The sequence below is a fragment of the Rhea americana genome, unplaced genomic scaffold (assembly GCF_003343005.1).
Source record: "Rhea americana isolate MKP2758 unplaced genomic scaffold, rheAme1 scaffold_2, whole genome shotgun sequence".
In the NCBI taxonomy this organism is placed as follows: domain Eukaryota; kingdom Metazoa; phylum Chordata; class Aves; order Rheiformes; family Rheidae; genus Rhea; species Rhea americana.
In genome coordinates, this window is record NW_028186149.1 from 6721755 (window position 1) to 6735715 (window position 13961).

The 13961-nt window shown below is 37.9% G+C and overlaps 1 protein-coding gene across 1 annotated transcript in view; it reads left to right on the forward strand.

Moving 5' to 3' along the window:
• Positions 1-294: 294 nt before the first annotated feature.
• LOC146596653 (unconventional myosin-Va) overlaps positions 295-13961 on the forward strand; it is an 84798-nt gene continuing 71131 nt past the window's right edge. The window contains exons 1-4 of the mRNA XM_085303665.1: positions 295-320; positions 626-794; positions 2264-2435; positions 9644-9788. Coding sequence (XP_085159791.1) covers positions 295-320; positions 626-794; positions 2264-2435; positions 9644-9788 — 512 coding nt within the window. The remainder of the gene's footprint in view (positions 321-625; positions 795-2263; positions 2436-9643; positions 9789-13961) is intronic.

The following is a 13961-nucleotide window of genomic DNA, read 5'->3' on the forward strand; positions in this document are numbered from 1 at the left end:
AGCTATAATTGCCTGTGATATTTTCAGCTGGCCAAAATGGGAGGAAATTACTGATCATTTCATCATAGTTTAAAAATTGCAGCTGAGTGGTCTATTTTAAGGAAACATAGNTTTTTTTTTTTTTTTTTTTTGGCATTATAGAGATAATCCTTTCTAAACTTTTTCTATATTTTGCAAATATGAAAGAAAGAGCTTTCAATACTTGAGGTCAGGTAGCTTTGTCTGAATTAACATAGATGTGCCTAAGTGTTCTTTTAACATTACATGGCAACATTTTTAATATATATGTTGCAAATGCACTTAGAACCTACTCAGATAGAGTAAGTCTCAGAAGAGTCACCTTAATTACTTTTTTGTAGCCAGATTTTTGATATCTCTGAAAACAGATATTTTTCTTTTTAGATTTTCAGCATTGAATATGTATCTTGGAGCACTATTTTGCCTGTGAAATGCCCTTTTCTTTCTGAATAGGAAATAAAATTAAGCTTATATGCAGGCTTTTATCAACCAATAGAACAGCTTATACACCACAGACATTCTGATAAATTTTTCTCTCTTGCTTAACGTTTTGGCTGTTACAAAAATATACGTTTAAAAAAAGTTTTTTGTGTCATATATATTGAAGATTCAACTACATTGCAACAAAAAGTCACTTACCTTTTGCTATTGTCTTCATATTGCAGTATGCCAGGGTTTGGATCCCTGATCCAGAGGAGGTCTGGAAATCAGCAGAACTTCTCAAAGATTATAAACCTGGAGATAAAGTTCTCCAGCTTCGACTTGAAGAGGGCAAGGTAGGTCAACACATTATTTGCAAGCTGATTGTTCTTGGTCGTGCTGAAACCTGGTTTGTCTAACACAAAAAGCTGTGTTGTCAAAATATCTCTGTATTTATGTAAGTGCAGTTATTCTTGCCACAGACTTTGAGTACTATTTTTGTGTGTGATAAAATTTTCTGTTTTTTTTGCAAAAATCCATTTAATCTGATTTTTAAATGTACTATTCTTTATTGCTTTTATCCTGCTGCTCCTCGTGTTTAGCTGGATCATCTTTTTTTTGTTTATGCTGGTAAAGCTGTAACCCTGGTTTGATATCCCAGTGGGCTGCTAGGACAATAGTGTTGCAGAAAAAGAACTGTGACTTTTAATTCAAGCATAACCATCACAAGATTAGTAAAAATAAAAAGGAGCAAGGATTAAGAATATTCTGAAAATGATATTGCGTACTATGTAAAGAAATGATGACATCTTTACATCAAAAAGTTACATCCTTGCGGCGAAGGCATGATAACTTTTATTTATGCCATTGAAATGATTTTTTAATTTCAGTATGTAATGATGGTGATCACTTAGATCTTCATAGATGGAAAATGAAGATATACTGTATTAGGTCTCTTTTTTCTTTTTTTTTCCTTTTTAATTCTTTACTTCTTATCAGTGAGCCGCTTAGATGCTGCTTTTATGCAGTGGTATACATAGTAATGAGGTAGAAATTAACAGATTACATATAGAAATGCTTTCTAAATAAAATATTTTACTTGAATAATTTCAGTCTTTGAATCTGTCACAACCCTTATAGTGCAAGCTGAGTACAACCTTTATAATCTGACAAGATTAATTTTCCCCATGCATGTTCCAGGATATATGGTGATGTTGCACACTTGGATATTACATATAGTACAACAGGGCTGTTTGGCAGTTGAATCATACTGTTCTGAGACAAGAAAATATCAGCTAAATGGAAGTATTGTTAGGTCTATGAATAGATGCAAACAAAACATCTAAGTATAAATAACTTTATAGCTGCGTTAATTTCCATTTATTTTTAGGCATTTTTTCATTTTATGCGTTCTTAGTGTTCTGCCAACATTCTCATATCTTCATATGAAGCTCACTAAATTGATTGAACTTTGTTCTGCTCAAGAAGAAAATAACATGAAAGATATATATATGATATAACATATTTCAGTTTATTTTAAAATAATTTTTGGTAGCCAAAGCAAGAGATTTGTTTAAGTAATGTTTTTAATAAGATGATATCCCTTTGTTTCTATATTGCATATAGAAAATGCTTTGGGGAAAAATTTTAATGACGTTTTTGGGGAAAGCAGTGCTAAGTCAAAACACTTGTTGACTTAAACGTTGTATTGTGGTTTTTGTGTCTTAGGAATATATTCTTCACTGAGGAAGAATAGTCAGAGAGGCTGAATGAGAAAGCCTACAAAACTGAGTTCTTTCAACATATGTTTCCATTTATTTTTCAGGATTTAGAATATTGCCTAGATCCGAAGACCAAGGAACTCCCTCCCTTGCGAAATCCTGACATACTTGTTGGTGAAAATGACCTCACAGCACTGAGTTATCTCCATGAACCTGCTGTTTTACACAACCTCAAAGTTCGATTTATAGACTCTAAACTAATTTATACCTATTGTGGTAAGTACTGTCTTTTTATCCTATAGAGTATAATCTTCATAGAGAATGCCATAGATGACAAGAAAAAAAAGTTGATTATTGGTATGTGTGCTTTTAACTTAAGTATCTTAATGACATGGCACATTGGGGTATTCTTGTAAAAGGCCCTGTGTTTGTGGTCATCAATTGCATTGAACAGACTTGAAATTATTACAGTTCAGAGAAAAGTGACTTTGCTTTATGTCCTCTAGCTTCCCAAAGAAGTCTATTTATAAAATGGGTATTCAGCAATCTTAGCTTGCTGATGGTTGGTCCCTTCAACATGCTCAGCTGAGTGTTAGCTGGAGGAGAGCTTCACATGGTGCAAATGTAGGAGCTTAGCTTCTCTGGTGGATTTATYACTTCCCACCTATGATTACCTACCTCTGTATTGAGATCCTGTATCTCTGTACAGAAGATACCAATTTATTTTACTTTTTCTGTTTTCCATTCAGTAGAACTATAGGAGCGAATATACAATAGTGTGTGAGGCAGGGCTTGTCCATTCACAATTATGAACAATGCTGGTTTTAAAAATGCCATTTAACCAGCAGTAGAGGTTATGCAAAGCTATAATTGCCTGTGATATTTTCAGCTGGCCAAAATGGGAGGAAATTACTGATCATTTCATCATAGTTTAAAAATTGCAGCTGAGTGGTCTATTTTAAGGAAACATAGTGAGACAGTTTAGGCTTAAAATTTAGATTTCATGCTTCTAGGCTCTTTGTGCATTTTTTCTTTTTTTTTTAAAAAAAAATCTTAGTGTTTAGTCAAAACACATGGTTAACCTTTATATAACCTTTCAATATAAAATATCTTTGTTGATTTTTAAATATTCCTTTGGTTTATCTATACTTTGGATATTGTGCTAGTGCAGAAGAAACAAAATTTAACTCATTAGTGGATTTTTTACATAAGCTGAGTAAAAGTAAAACAAAATATGATGATGGAAAACAGATATTGAACATTCCCTTCCRATAACTTTTGGATTAAAACAAAGACACATTCTCCTGTTGCATGTAATCAAATTATTTTTCTGTACTCCTTGTAGCCCAGGTAATAACAACAGAAAATATATTTCAAGATTTCTTTCTAAATATACAATTTTAACTTTTTCAATTTAGACTGTCTCTAGTCAGACTTTTGTAGGACAGTTTCAGTTCTTGATATAGCATCCCGGCGTATACCTGGCCTTCCTGATATCATCATATATTAGATTTAGTTATTAGACTTAGTTATTAGATTTGCTGCTTATATTTTCATTGCACTTTGCACTGCTTTGCAAAATCTAGGTTAGATTGTCACGAGGCTGGGGAACTCATCATGTTTCGGGATGGCCCCTGACAGATATCAGCTGATCATGGTTGCAGATATCTGAAGTAAGACTTTGTGTTTTGTTGCTGAAAGCCCTGTCATGTCCTGTCCTGTTCTGGTCTGCCTACAGAGCATGCCAAGAATCAGCTTTTTCTCTGTCCAGGTTGCTGTTGTAGCTGCACCTATGGTGGTGGATATGGAGGGTGAGGGCAACCAGCATGTTAAACATGAAGCGATGAGCAGACTGCAGGCATTAATAATGCACCACCACCTTTGCTCAGCCTGGTGATTCCTAATCTGTGGATGCCCAGCAGACTGCACCTACTCCGTAGTCCTGCTCTCTGTGTCCAGACCACAGGGGACTTGGTCRAACTTTGCTTCCCTCTGCTTGTAGCCAGCCTTCTTCACCCTAGGCGTGAGAGTGATTCACACCCACATCTCATCCTGTCATGTCTCATCCTGTCATGCAGTCAGAGTGTGACTAAAGGCACAAAGTAATTTAGGTCAGAAGGAACCTCTGGAGGTCTTTAGTCCAGCTCCCTGCTCAGAACTGGYCTAGCTAGATCAGGTTATGCACGAATTTGTCCAGTCTGATTTTGAGCATTTCTGTGAGTGGAGATACCAMGGGCTTTCTGAGCAGCCGTTGCTAAAGGTGCATGTTTTCATCYCAGAGCAGGGAATTCTTCTCAGTTCTACAAGTTTAGATACCATCTATATTTCTGTCCCTAATGCCTCCRTGACAAAGCTTGTGATGGGGGAACTTTCTGTAAAAGGGCATGTGTGTAGCTAGAGTCTCATGGTCTCAACTTGTAAATGGCTCTCAGTCTGTACTGACATTAGTGGTATGGTGTCTGTTAGTACAACGATAACCATCCCATAAGACAGCCTTATGTTTGATTTGCTTACAAATGCAGATTGTGTAGCATCATTTAAGAGGTTTTCAAAAGGAATGTGTTGTCTGCTAGTTTTGTTTTGCTGCGTTTTCGAAAACTTGTTGTTTTCATGGTTTTCCTAGTGCTTTTGTTGATGGTTTGGCTGATTTTATGCAGCCAAATGGCTGGAAGGCCTTTAACTGTTTCTGGAGTTCAGTGATTTGTCAGAGAGTCTGGGACTGTTGAGTTTGACAAGCCTCTCTGCTTCCAAACAAGACTCAAATGAGAATTCTCAGAAATGCATGCTAGATTTATTAGAAACGTGTGGATTAAGTAGTTTGGAGTTCCAGGTGGTGAAAGCACAGGTGAGTGAAGTTTAATACTAATGGTTGAACTGAGGAATACATTATGGTGAGGATATATTAGCTTGGGGTATAGGCATATATACCTTATGTTATAAGTAAATTAAGTAATTGTGGTATGTTGGCTTTTAGGMACCTAATCCTTTGGCTGTGGACATATATTTTTCAAATCACACTATCAGTTTTCATCCAAAGTGTTTGTTACTTCCTCTCCACCAAAGCTTGTTGCCTTAGAGCTCTGCCCGTGGATGGAATTGTATGTGCCGCCTTAATCTACTTCAGACAACAGTGGCTAGTTCATATACCTGGTGAAGGTGATTTAAATTAACCCAATTGATTTAGCCTGAAGGAGATTAAGAAAAGCTTTCATCCACCAAGAGAATTATAGGAAACGTTATTCTCAACCAGTAGAAGTAAATAGGGGATGGAAGCATGTCCACAGCCTTAGAAATTAAGTCAACTGTTCTGYCTGTAGAGTAATATGTCAAAAGAATATTAAATTCTTCAAAATTTCACTTTGAGGTCATCTGAATTCTTAAACAGAAGAACTCCTGATTTCCTAATTTCAATTCAGCCTTTCACCTGAATCCTGGGGTGATTTCACAATTCTATTTTACTGCTGAGAATGTGAAATGAGGAATTAATGAAGTAAGTTGAAAGGTTACAAAGGAAAATTTGAATGTTTACATGAAAAAACTATTGTGGCTAAAATCAAAACTCAGTGAATATTGCTGTTTAGTTCAGATGTATAAAATACTACCTGTTATGCAAGAGGGCAAGCTTTAATWTAAATTAACAAATTATTTATTTTAATATTCAGCTTGTCTGCAGATTCTTCAGGATCTTCATGATGAAAGAATTGGTGCTTCTTATTTCGGGTGTACATAAGAATAGCCAAAAGAGTAACTAAGGAGTTCAGTTTAATGTAATTCTGTAAAATAAAAMCACACATGAATCTAATTTGAGAAGGGCCATGATATTTCTTATAAAAAATCCAATGTCATTTAGTAGGAATAAAAATTTAATATAAATTATTCTGAATTATGTCCCTGTGAGATAGATTGATTTAAATGTACCATAGAAAACATATAATTCCTAATTTATATCTTTTGGATATTTCTGGATRATAATTATTTGCTTGTTGATTTTAAAAATCGCTACTGAAGTTAAGTGATTTAATATGCTGGACACTTGTCATGGGGCTGCTTATTTGCAGTTTAAGGAATTATGCKTGCCAAAACAGCCAAAAGCACAAGGGAATTGTCTGAAATTTTGCACTTTTAATGTCTCTTTGATTAGACTCGCCAGACTCAGAGGCTTTAAGAGAGTGTGTGCATCATAGTGATCAGTGGCGAAGGCACACTTTTCTCTGATGGGTTGTGGTGTGCTTGCTTTGGTAATAAGCTATGCTGCACAGAGGCACTGAAAACACTCAGGTGGTACAGAAAGTACCACTGAATAAGCACAGAGCTCTGATGGAGCTAATCAGTCCAGCTTCTCAGCACTGCTCTGTATAAGGTGTGTGCAGTCACAWCTCCCTTGGGATATCTGGTATAGAAAATGCTGCTTTGATCCASATCCTTTAAGCAAACACCAGAATGTAAGCCTTTTAATTTCTTCTCTTGTGAAGCCATTAAAATGCCTTGGATTAAGAACAGATAAAATTTTCATTTTGTTTAGCAATGGTACTTTATTGATGGAATTAGGAATTGGAACATGGTTCTTGTTCAGCGCTCAGAGGGGCCTATCCCCGAGGAGATGTGGGTGYCTATGCTACTGAAGTATGTTGAAGAGAAATAAGAGAGTAAGCATTTCTTCTGTGTATTTCTATATACTGGCAAATCCCCAAGGACCCTCAGGATCCAAAGGTGCTTCTCAGTGTTTTTTTCATGCCAGGTAATTTCCCTTAATTCCTATTGGTAGCAGCACAGGAGCCTTGGGATACCATCTTCTCTATTACATAGGGCTATGCTCTGCTGTCCTTCGCAGCAGCGGGAGGAAGGTACAAGGGGTCTGGTGCCAATTTGTGAAGGTGTCTTAGATCCCTGGATTATACCTGCCATCTCCAAGAGACGGTGAAAGCTTGCAGTGAGATGAACATACGTGCATTGCTGCCCCAAAAACAAGTAAGCAGCTGAGCTTCCTGTGCCACTCTGAAGTGTTAGTGAGACCTGGGTTTGTCCCCAGGTTTTTCACTGTAGAACTAGTTGTGCTGTAGCTGTATTGCGGTTTGCATGGGTCCATTTGGTTTTACAGAACAGGGGACCATGCTGTGGACATGTCCTGGCGCTGTCCTCTGGAAAGTATTGCCAGTGTGCATTCGTCCTAGTTTGTATCCCCTCTGGCAATCCAGACTAATTTCATTATCCCACCTAGTTTTATTATTGCACCCAGTCCTCATCCTTCACATCTGCTGTTCCATCTTTGTACTTCAGTCTAATTGAGGGTATTAGCATGAATTTGTGGCAGATCAGCCTGGGATGACTGGTTTGGTGACTCTCCCAGGCTGGCTGCTCTGTTCTCTGCAGCGCTGGCGGTGGTTACCTGTGCTGTGCTGGGATGCAACTTGCCGCTGTGCAGGAGCAGGTCTGCGCACCGTGGGCCCGGTCAAAGGTGCGCAACCTTTCCCAAGCAGGCATGGGAAAGTGTTGGTTCAGCTGCCCCAGTCTAACCCACTGCTGACTGTCTCGAAAATCCCAGATTGCTTATTTTTCAGTGCATCTGATGGTCACTGGAATGTTCTTTGAAGAAAACTTTACCTTTATATATACTTACTCATAATTTCAAAGTACAGATGTTCAAAACTGAAACTCAAACYGTTCCATAACTTTGCTAGTACTGAGGTCCTTTATTCCTCCCCTCCCTGCCTGCTTTATTTTTTGGCTCATCATTAAAGCATTTGAACTTGGCATAATTTTTTACAGACACTTTTGACTTGCATCCCTGAGTCATTTCAGTGAAGTCATGGCTGATGGAAAAACACTGAGTCTAGCTAGATAGGTGTGTCTAGACATGTAACTTGCAATACATTTGTGGAAATAGATCAGTGTCTCTCAGATCTTTTCTTGAAAGGTATTCTGTTGTTTAATGTTTTTGCTATCATGTTTGCTTCATTTATAAATGCATGATGGGATTTAAAACTGGGACGATATTCACAGCAGCAGAGCCACATTATAGGTGCTTTCACTTCCTTCTCTGCTTTTGCATGGAAAATTTCCTAAATATAAATGAAAACACTGGAATCTGCGCAGACCAGCTGCACTCAGGAAGCGTGTRTGTGGGTGGTGAATTTGAGGAAATGTATTGAGGGCTATGGAAATGTTTTCAGTGCGAGTTYATCAGTGACTGGTTAGTTCGAGAAGTGTTTTTACTATGCTTGCTGCAGTCGTCATACAGCCCCTTGCACCTATGCTGTCACTTTCAGATGCTGAAATATATATGTAAGAAGAAAATCAATTTATTTGATGGCCACAGTTAAAATTGATTTCCCCCTGCCCCCCCCCCCAAAAAAATCACATTGTCAAAGCAAGGAGGATTTGCCATGTCAAGAGAGCACAGGTTGCCTGACACAGCTGGGGCTCATGTGGCAGTGGTCAATGTTTTCACCTCTACAGGGAGCAAATAAGTGTTCCCTACCCATCGCAAATGCAGCAGAAGAGCAGGCTATTAGTTGCCTTTGTTCAAACCCTCCAGTGGCAGAGCAATCCTCTTTTCTCACGTAAAAGAAAGTTGGACGAAAAGCWTCTGAAATCTGACTTTGCGGATAGGAAAGATGTGCTGAGTAAGGCTATGTCTTCCTGTGAAACAGGAGGGAACTTGAGGGAGTCTGTGTGGGGAGGGCAGAAGGATGCAATAAGTTTGGAAATGTTGTAGTGAGGAGTGCTGTAAAGAAAGGCAGATATGTATTAAATTGGGATGGAAAATTTGGAAGATGGGAGATGAGGGTTTTACGATGCCTTTTGGAAGTGTAAATACTTCATTAGTTTATATGGCTATGTACCTCTGTGTCAGTCCTGTGAAAGATGTCTACATTTATTTTTTGGTCCCTTGTAAGAGGTCACTGTTCAGCCCTCCTTTGAGCAGGATGTTGGACTACGTGATCTCCAGAGTTACCTTTGAATCTAAATTCTAAACCATGATCATATGATGATTTGTAATGAAAAGGTATAGTGAAAATGTTAGTCCTGGCCACAGCATGGTTAACATACTTAATCAAACTGACAGTCAGCAAAATCTTRTGGTAGTTACAATTTTCAAATCCAAGTAGCCATAAAGTAGAATATGGGGAAACACAGTGCCCATTTATCAGTTTACTGCACTGAGCTGGCTGTGTTTCAAGCAGATGCACTCTAAATCCGGTTATATTTTTTCGTGCCTGCCAGCTTGAGAAAAGAGAGAGGAAGAGATGAAGTAAAAAGTTGTCCCTGGTTTGTTTCCTATAATAAGGTACAAGTAAACTCTTCTTACACTTTTTGTATGCATTTCTGAGGTCAGGCTAAGTATCTGTTGAAGTCAATGTCAGGTCCATATTCTACTACAGTTAGTGTTTTTAGAAAGAGCAAAAGATAGTTGTTGTTAAAACCATTTTTGTTTTGTTTTAAGACAAGTGTTAATAACATCCTTTGTTTCATTTGCTTTGTAGGTATTGTCTTAGTGGCCATAAATCCTTATGAACAACTGCCTATCTATGGCGAAGATATCATCAATGCCTACAGTGGCCAAAATATGGGGGATATGGATCCGCATATCTTTGCAGTGGCTGAAGAAGCGTATAARCAGATGGCCAGGTTTGTAGGACGCGTGAGGCTTGAATTCATTGTTTTTCTAAAAAGAACAAGATGAAAAATTTCCGACCAGCTGACTTTTATTTATAACTTTTGAAATATTTTTCCGTATCTGTCTTATCCAGTGTATCAGTAAATTTCACAAGAGGATAAGCAGCCTCAAAGTAGCAAACACTATAACATAATGAACACCGTAAAGACTATGTCTACCGACAGGTAACAGAAAAGACCTCATTTATTCTTCAAAATTTAAGTCTAAAATTAGTCCAATCCTATAGAGATAGGATTATGTATTTTTAATTTGATTGGTAAAATATGGACATACTTCCTAACCATCAATGACTTTTTAAAGAGAAAAATATGAGTTTCTTAACTATGTCATATTTATGTTAGATGCTGACAAAAGAAAACAATTACATAGCTTGTGAATGTTCTTACTGTTACAGTCTCCTACTCATATCAGTAAAGAAAGAGCAATGTGATTTGCCCTTGACTGTTAYTGACTAGAATTATGAGAGAAGAAAGAACTGATTGCCTAGAGAGTGCTTGAAGACAGAACAGATAYCCATGATTACAGTTCTCTGAGGACACTGCAAGGACTGCACAGGAAATATTTGGTTTTTTAACATTGCATAAAAATGAACTCATCACCCAGGGAAAGTGGTTATTAGAACCTGTTCTTCCCCTTCACTCCAAGAGCATGCCAGTCAGAGACTTCTGAAACATTTTCTTTTTGGGATTAGTCTTCAGGTTTGGTCATTGGGATTGGTCTTTGGTTAACAAAATGGTTCCTAGTGTCCTCACTGTTTAGCTGGAAGTTGCTGATACAGTTTTCCTTGGTAGCAGTACACCCCATGTCAAGTGAGTCAGGGAAAAGACTGATCTCTGAATTAATTGTGGTGGCCTGCAGCTGTACTGCAGGAGAGGGRGGCAAAAGGAAGATGGTTTGAAAATAATAAAGTATTCATCTTTGAAATTAGCTATCTGTTCATTTAAGAATTCATATGAGAGTAAAATAAATGAATAAAATGCCCCATACCCACATAGTAGATCATTTCAAAATAACAATGCAATATTTCTTGATTTAGGGTAGTTGCAGAACAGCCACTGTTTCAAAAATACTCTACACCTGCATATTGTATAGTAGATGTTGAGTCTTTCYTTTAGTTGCCTTCTGCTAAGTAAAAGACAAAGTTTAGTATGAGACTATAAAGGTAAAACAGTATATCATGACAGTGCATTGTGGCTTCTTTAGTTTAGATCACTGTTGTTTTATGGATACTATTAATCAAGTCCTTCTAACTACTCTATGAAATAAGAATTTATTGGCCCACTTTTACACCTGAGGCACAGCGACCTGCTATTCTGGGTTGGTGAGGAATGTAATTCAGGTTCCCAGAAACTTTGTGCTTAGTATTAACCAGCATAAGTAGGAGGCAGGAGGAGGATCTCCTGGCACGGGTTGTTTTGACTGCTGTTTGAAATAGGCTGACCTCTTGCCTGGGTTGAAGTTTCCCAGTGCTGGATTGCCTGTGTTCTGTTCACTTGCTAGCTGAAACGTGTGCATGGGAGCTAGCTGTCGGCCACAATCTGCATTTGCTCCTGTTTGCTCCCTGTGACAGCAGAGGAGCACTTGGAGGGCTGTGATTTTGACTAGACTTTCTGCTATGTTTTTTCCTTTTTGCGTTAACTACCTCCTYTTCAACTCTAGGTGCTTCTTCCAGCAATTCTACTTTCCTGAATAGTTAAAAAGAAACTTCTACTACTCTTATTTGTAAAACAAATGATGAGAAATTAAGGAAGCTTAGAAATGATCTTTAATAATCCTTAGCCTTAATAAATTATGTGTTATAAACAATTTGTTACTCTTTTATGAATAGATGACAGTATTTTCATATGTACAGAATGAAATCTGAGCRCACAATGAAAACTAACACAGTTCTTCAACACTGAAGTAACAATTTCRTTGTTCATTTACATTCCTAATGCTTATTTTCTTTTCTCTCTGTCTCTAATTTTGTGGATATTTTTCTTAAGAATTTTTTTCTGGCGTTCAGGCTTACTGGTTCTGTTTATTGAATTATATCTTCTGATCCTGTTCCCAATTCCTTAGATGGCTTTTCTTCCCTTTAACATCAGTGATACTTTCTGTGTTCTGGATGAGTCACCTTTTACTCCTGAACTGTAAAATTAAAAGAAGATGTGCAGATTTACAGTTCAGTAGTTGGTTATTTAAAAAGGAAAATCAGATTACATCTGAGACTATTTCATTGCAGCTTTGATAATTGCATTAAATATTCAGAAAGTAGTTATAGCAATAATCTCATCAAGTATAGGCGTATTAGTAGATTTATTTTTCTATTGTCTCTAATCTTTCCTAACTCCATGTTTAAGTGATCACTGGAATAATTAGTCATGATGTTGCTATCCATAAAGCTTTAGTGGGCACCTGTAAGTACTTACTCTTTATGTCTTCTTGGTATTCTGTATTATAATGATTTAGAATTTGTTCTTATCAGCTTCATTACTGTCCCTGCTGTAGCTGAGAAACTCCTTTCTGGTGTTTAGTCATAACTAAATGATTTCTCTGGTCATCTTTAGCCAGTGCTCCATGACAGCAGTCGGGAGAACTGGTAACTGTAAATTTTATGTATTTCTATCGTGTCTTCGGAACCTCCAGTGYGGAAATTCTGACTGTTAGAATTAGCTCAAGCACAGAGTTCACGTCTGGCTTCTGAAGGAAGAGTGACGTTCAACAACTGCTTGACATCATGCTAGTATAAAAAAATAAAGATACCTTTTGCACATGAATCCTGCTGCRTAAAGAGAGCCCAGTTTGGGGGTATTTATGACCTGTGGACTGTTGTGCACATTTAGGATTCTGTTACTTCGTATTTTCCACAGGAGTCTGTTGACAGTTTTCAGTGSAGGATTAGCAAAAGGAATATAGCTCTTCTTTGCTGACAATTGACAATCAAATARTGGGTTGTTATTTGCTCAGTAGCTTATTGTCTTTTTCAGCTCAAGAAAATGTGCACATCAACTCTTTAGGGCTACTCTCGTGTTGGTCTTTTCTCTCTGTCTCCGTCTCTCATCTATAGCTTTGTGCCTTTTTCCTCTCTCTCTCCCATCCTCTCTCTCTCTCTCCTCTATAGTTTCTCTGCACAGACTAGCAGCTTCATTTCTCCCACCTTTCCTTTGCTTTGCTCAAAATAAGTGAAAATAAGCAATGWACTACTTATCACATTAAAATTGTATTAGACTTAGGATTATATCCCAAATCCTTATACTTAGAGGTAATTTCACTGGGATGGGTGGCATGATTGCCCAGACTGCATGTAGAAAGATTTCAGGTGCCTATCTCTTTTTCCCATCCAAGCAGGGAGATGATTGATCGGCTGGTGTGACGCCACAGAAGGAAGCAGGATCTCTCTGATGGGCTCTTCTCTGAGGGCCTGAAAGAAGAGAAAGAGTACAGAGCTCCCCTTCTGCCTTTAACGTTTCATGCCTAGTATTTTGAGGGCTGCTGTGGCTCTGTAAAAACAATTTTAACACAATTATGTTTTTGGGAAGGGCTGGGACCTCAATTCAGATGTCCCTATCTTCTCACAGATACATAATCTGCCAGATTTCGAGGAGCTGAAGTCATTCTGCATTCTCACTAGTGAGCAGATCCCACCCTCTGAAAGGTGGTGGGAAATACGTGAACAAAATATTTCTCAGGGTCCACCAGAGCCCGGTCCCTGAGCAGTTACGTTAAAATATAATGGGATAGCACTGTGGATTATTTGAGACTGTTCTTAAGACTCCATGTGAATAGTTCTTACTCTTCTGTAAGACTTAGCCAAACAGAATCACAGAATGGGCAAGGTTGCCAGGGACCTCTGGAGATCATCTAGTCCAACCTCCCTGCTCAAGCAGGGTCACCTAGAGCATGTTAGACAGGGTTGCATCCAGGCGGGCTTTGAGTATCTCCAGAGAAGGAGACTCCRCAGCCTCTCTGGGCAACCTGTTTGAGTGTATATTATTAAGTTTATATGAGACACAGTGGACTTGCCTTTGTCCATGAGCCTTGTATTTCAGTTTCTGTTCATTCATTTTGGATTGTATGTAGCCAGGGTGTGGATGTGTGTATGTATCTTTCATATATAACTTAGTTCATTTGAGCAGACTTKA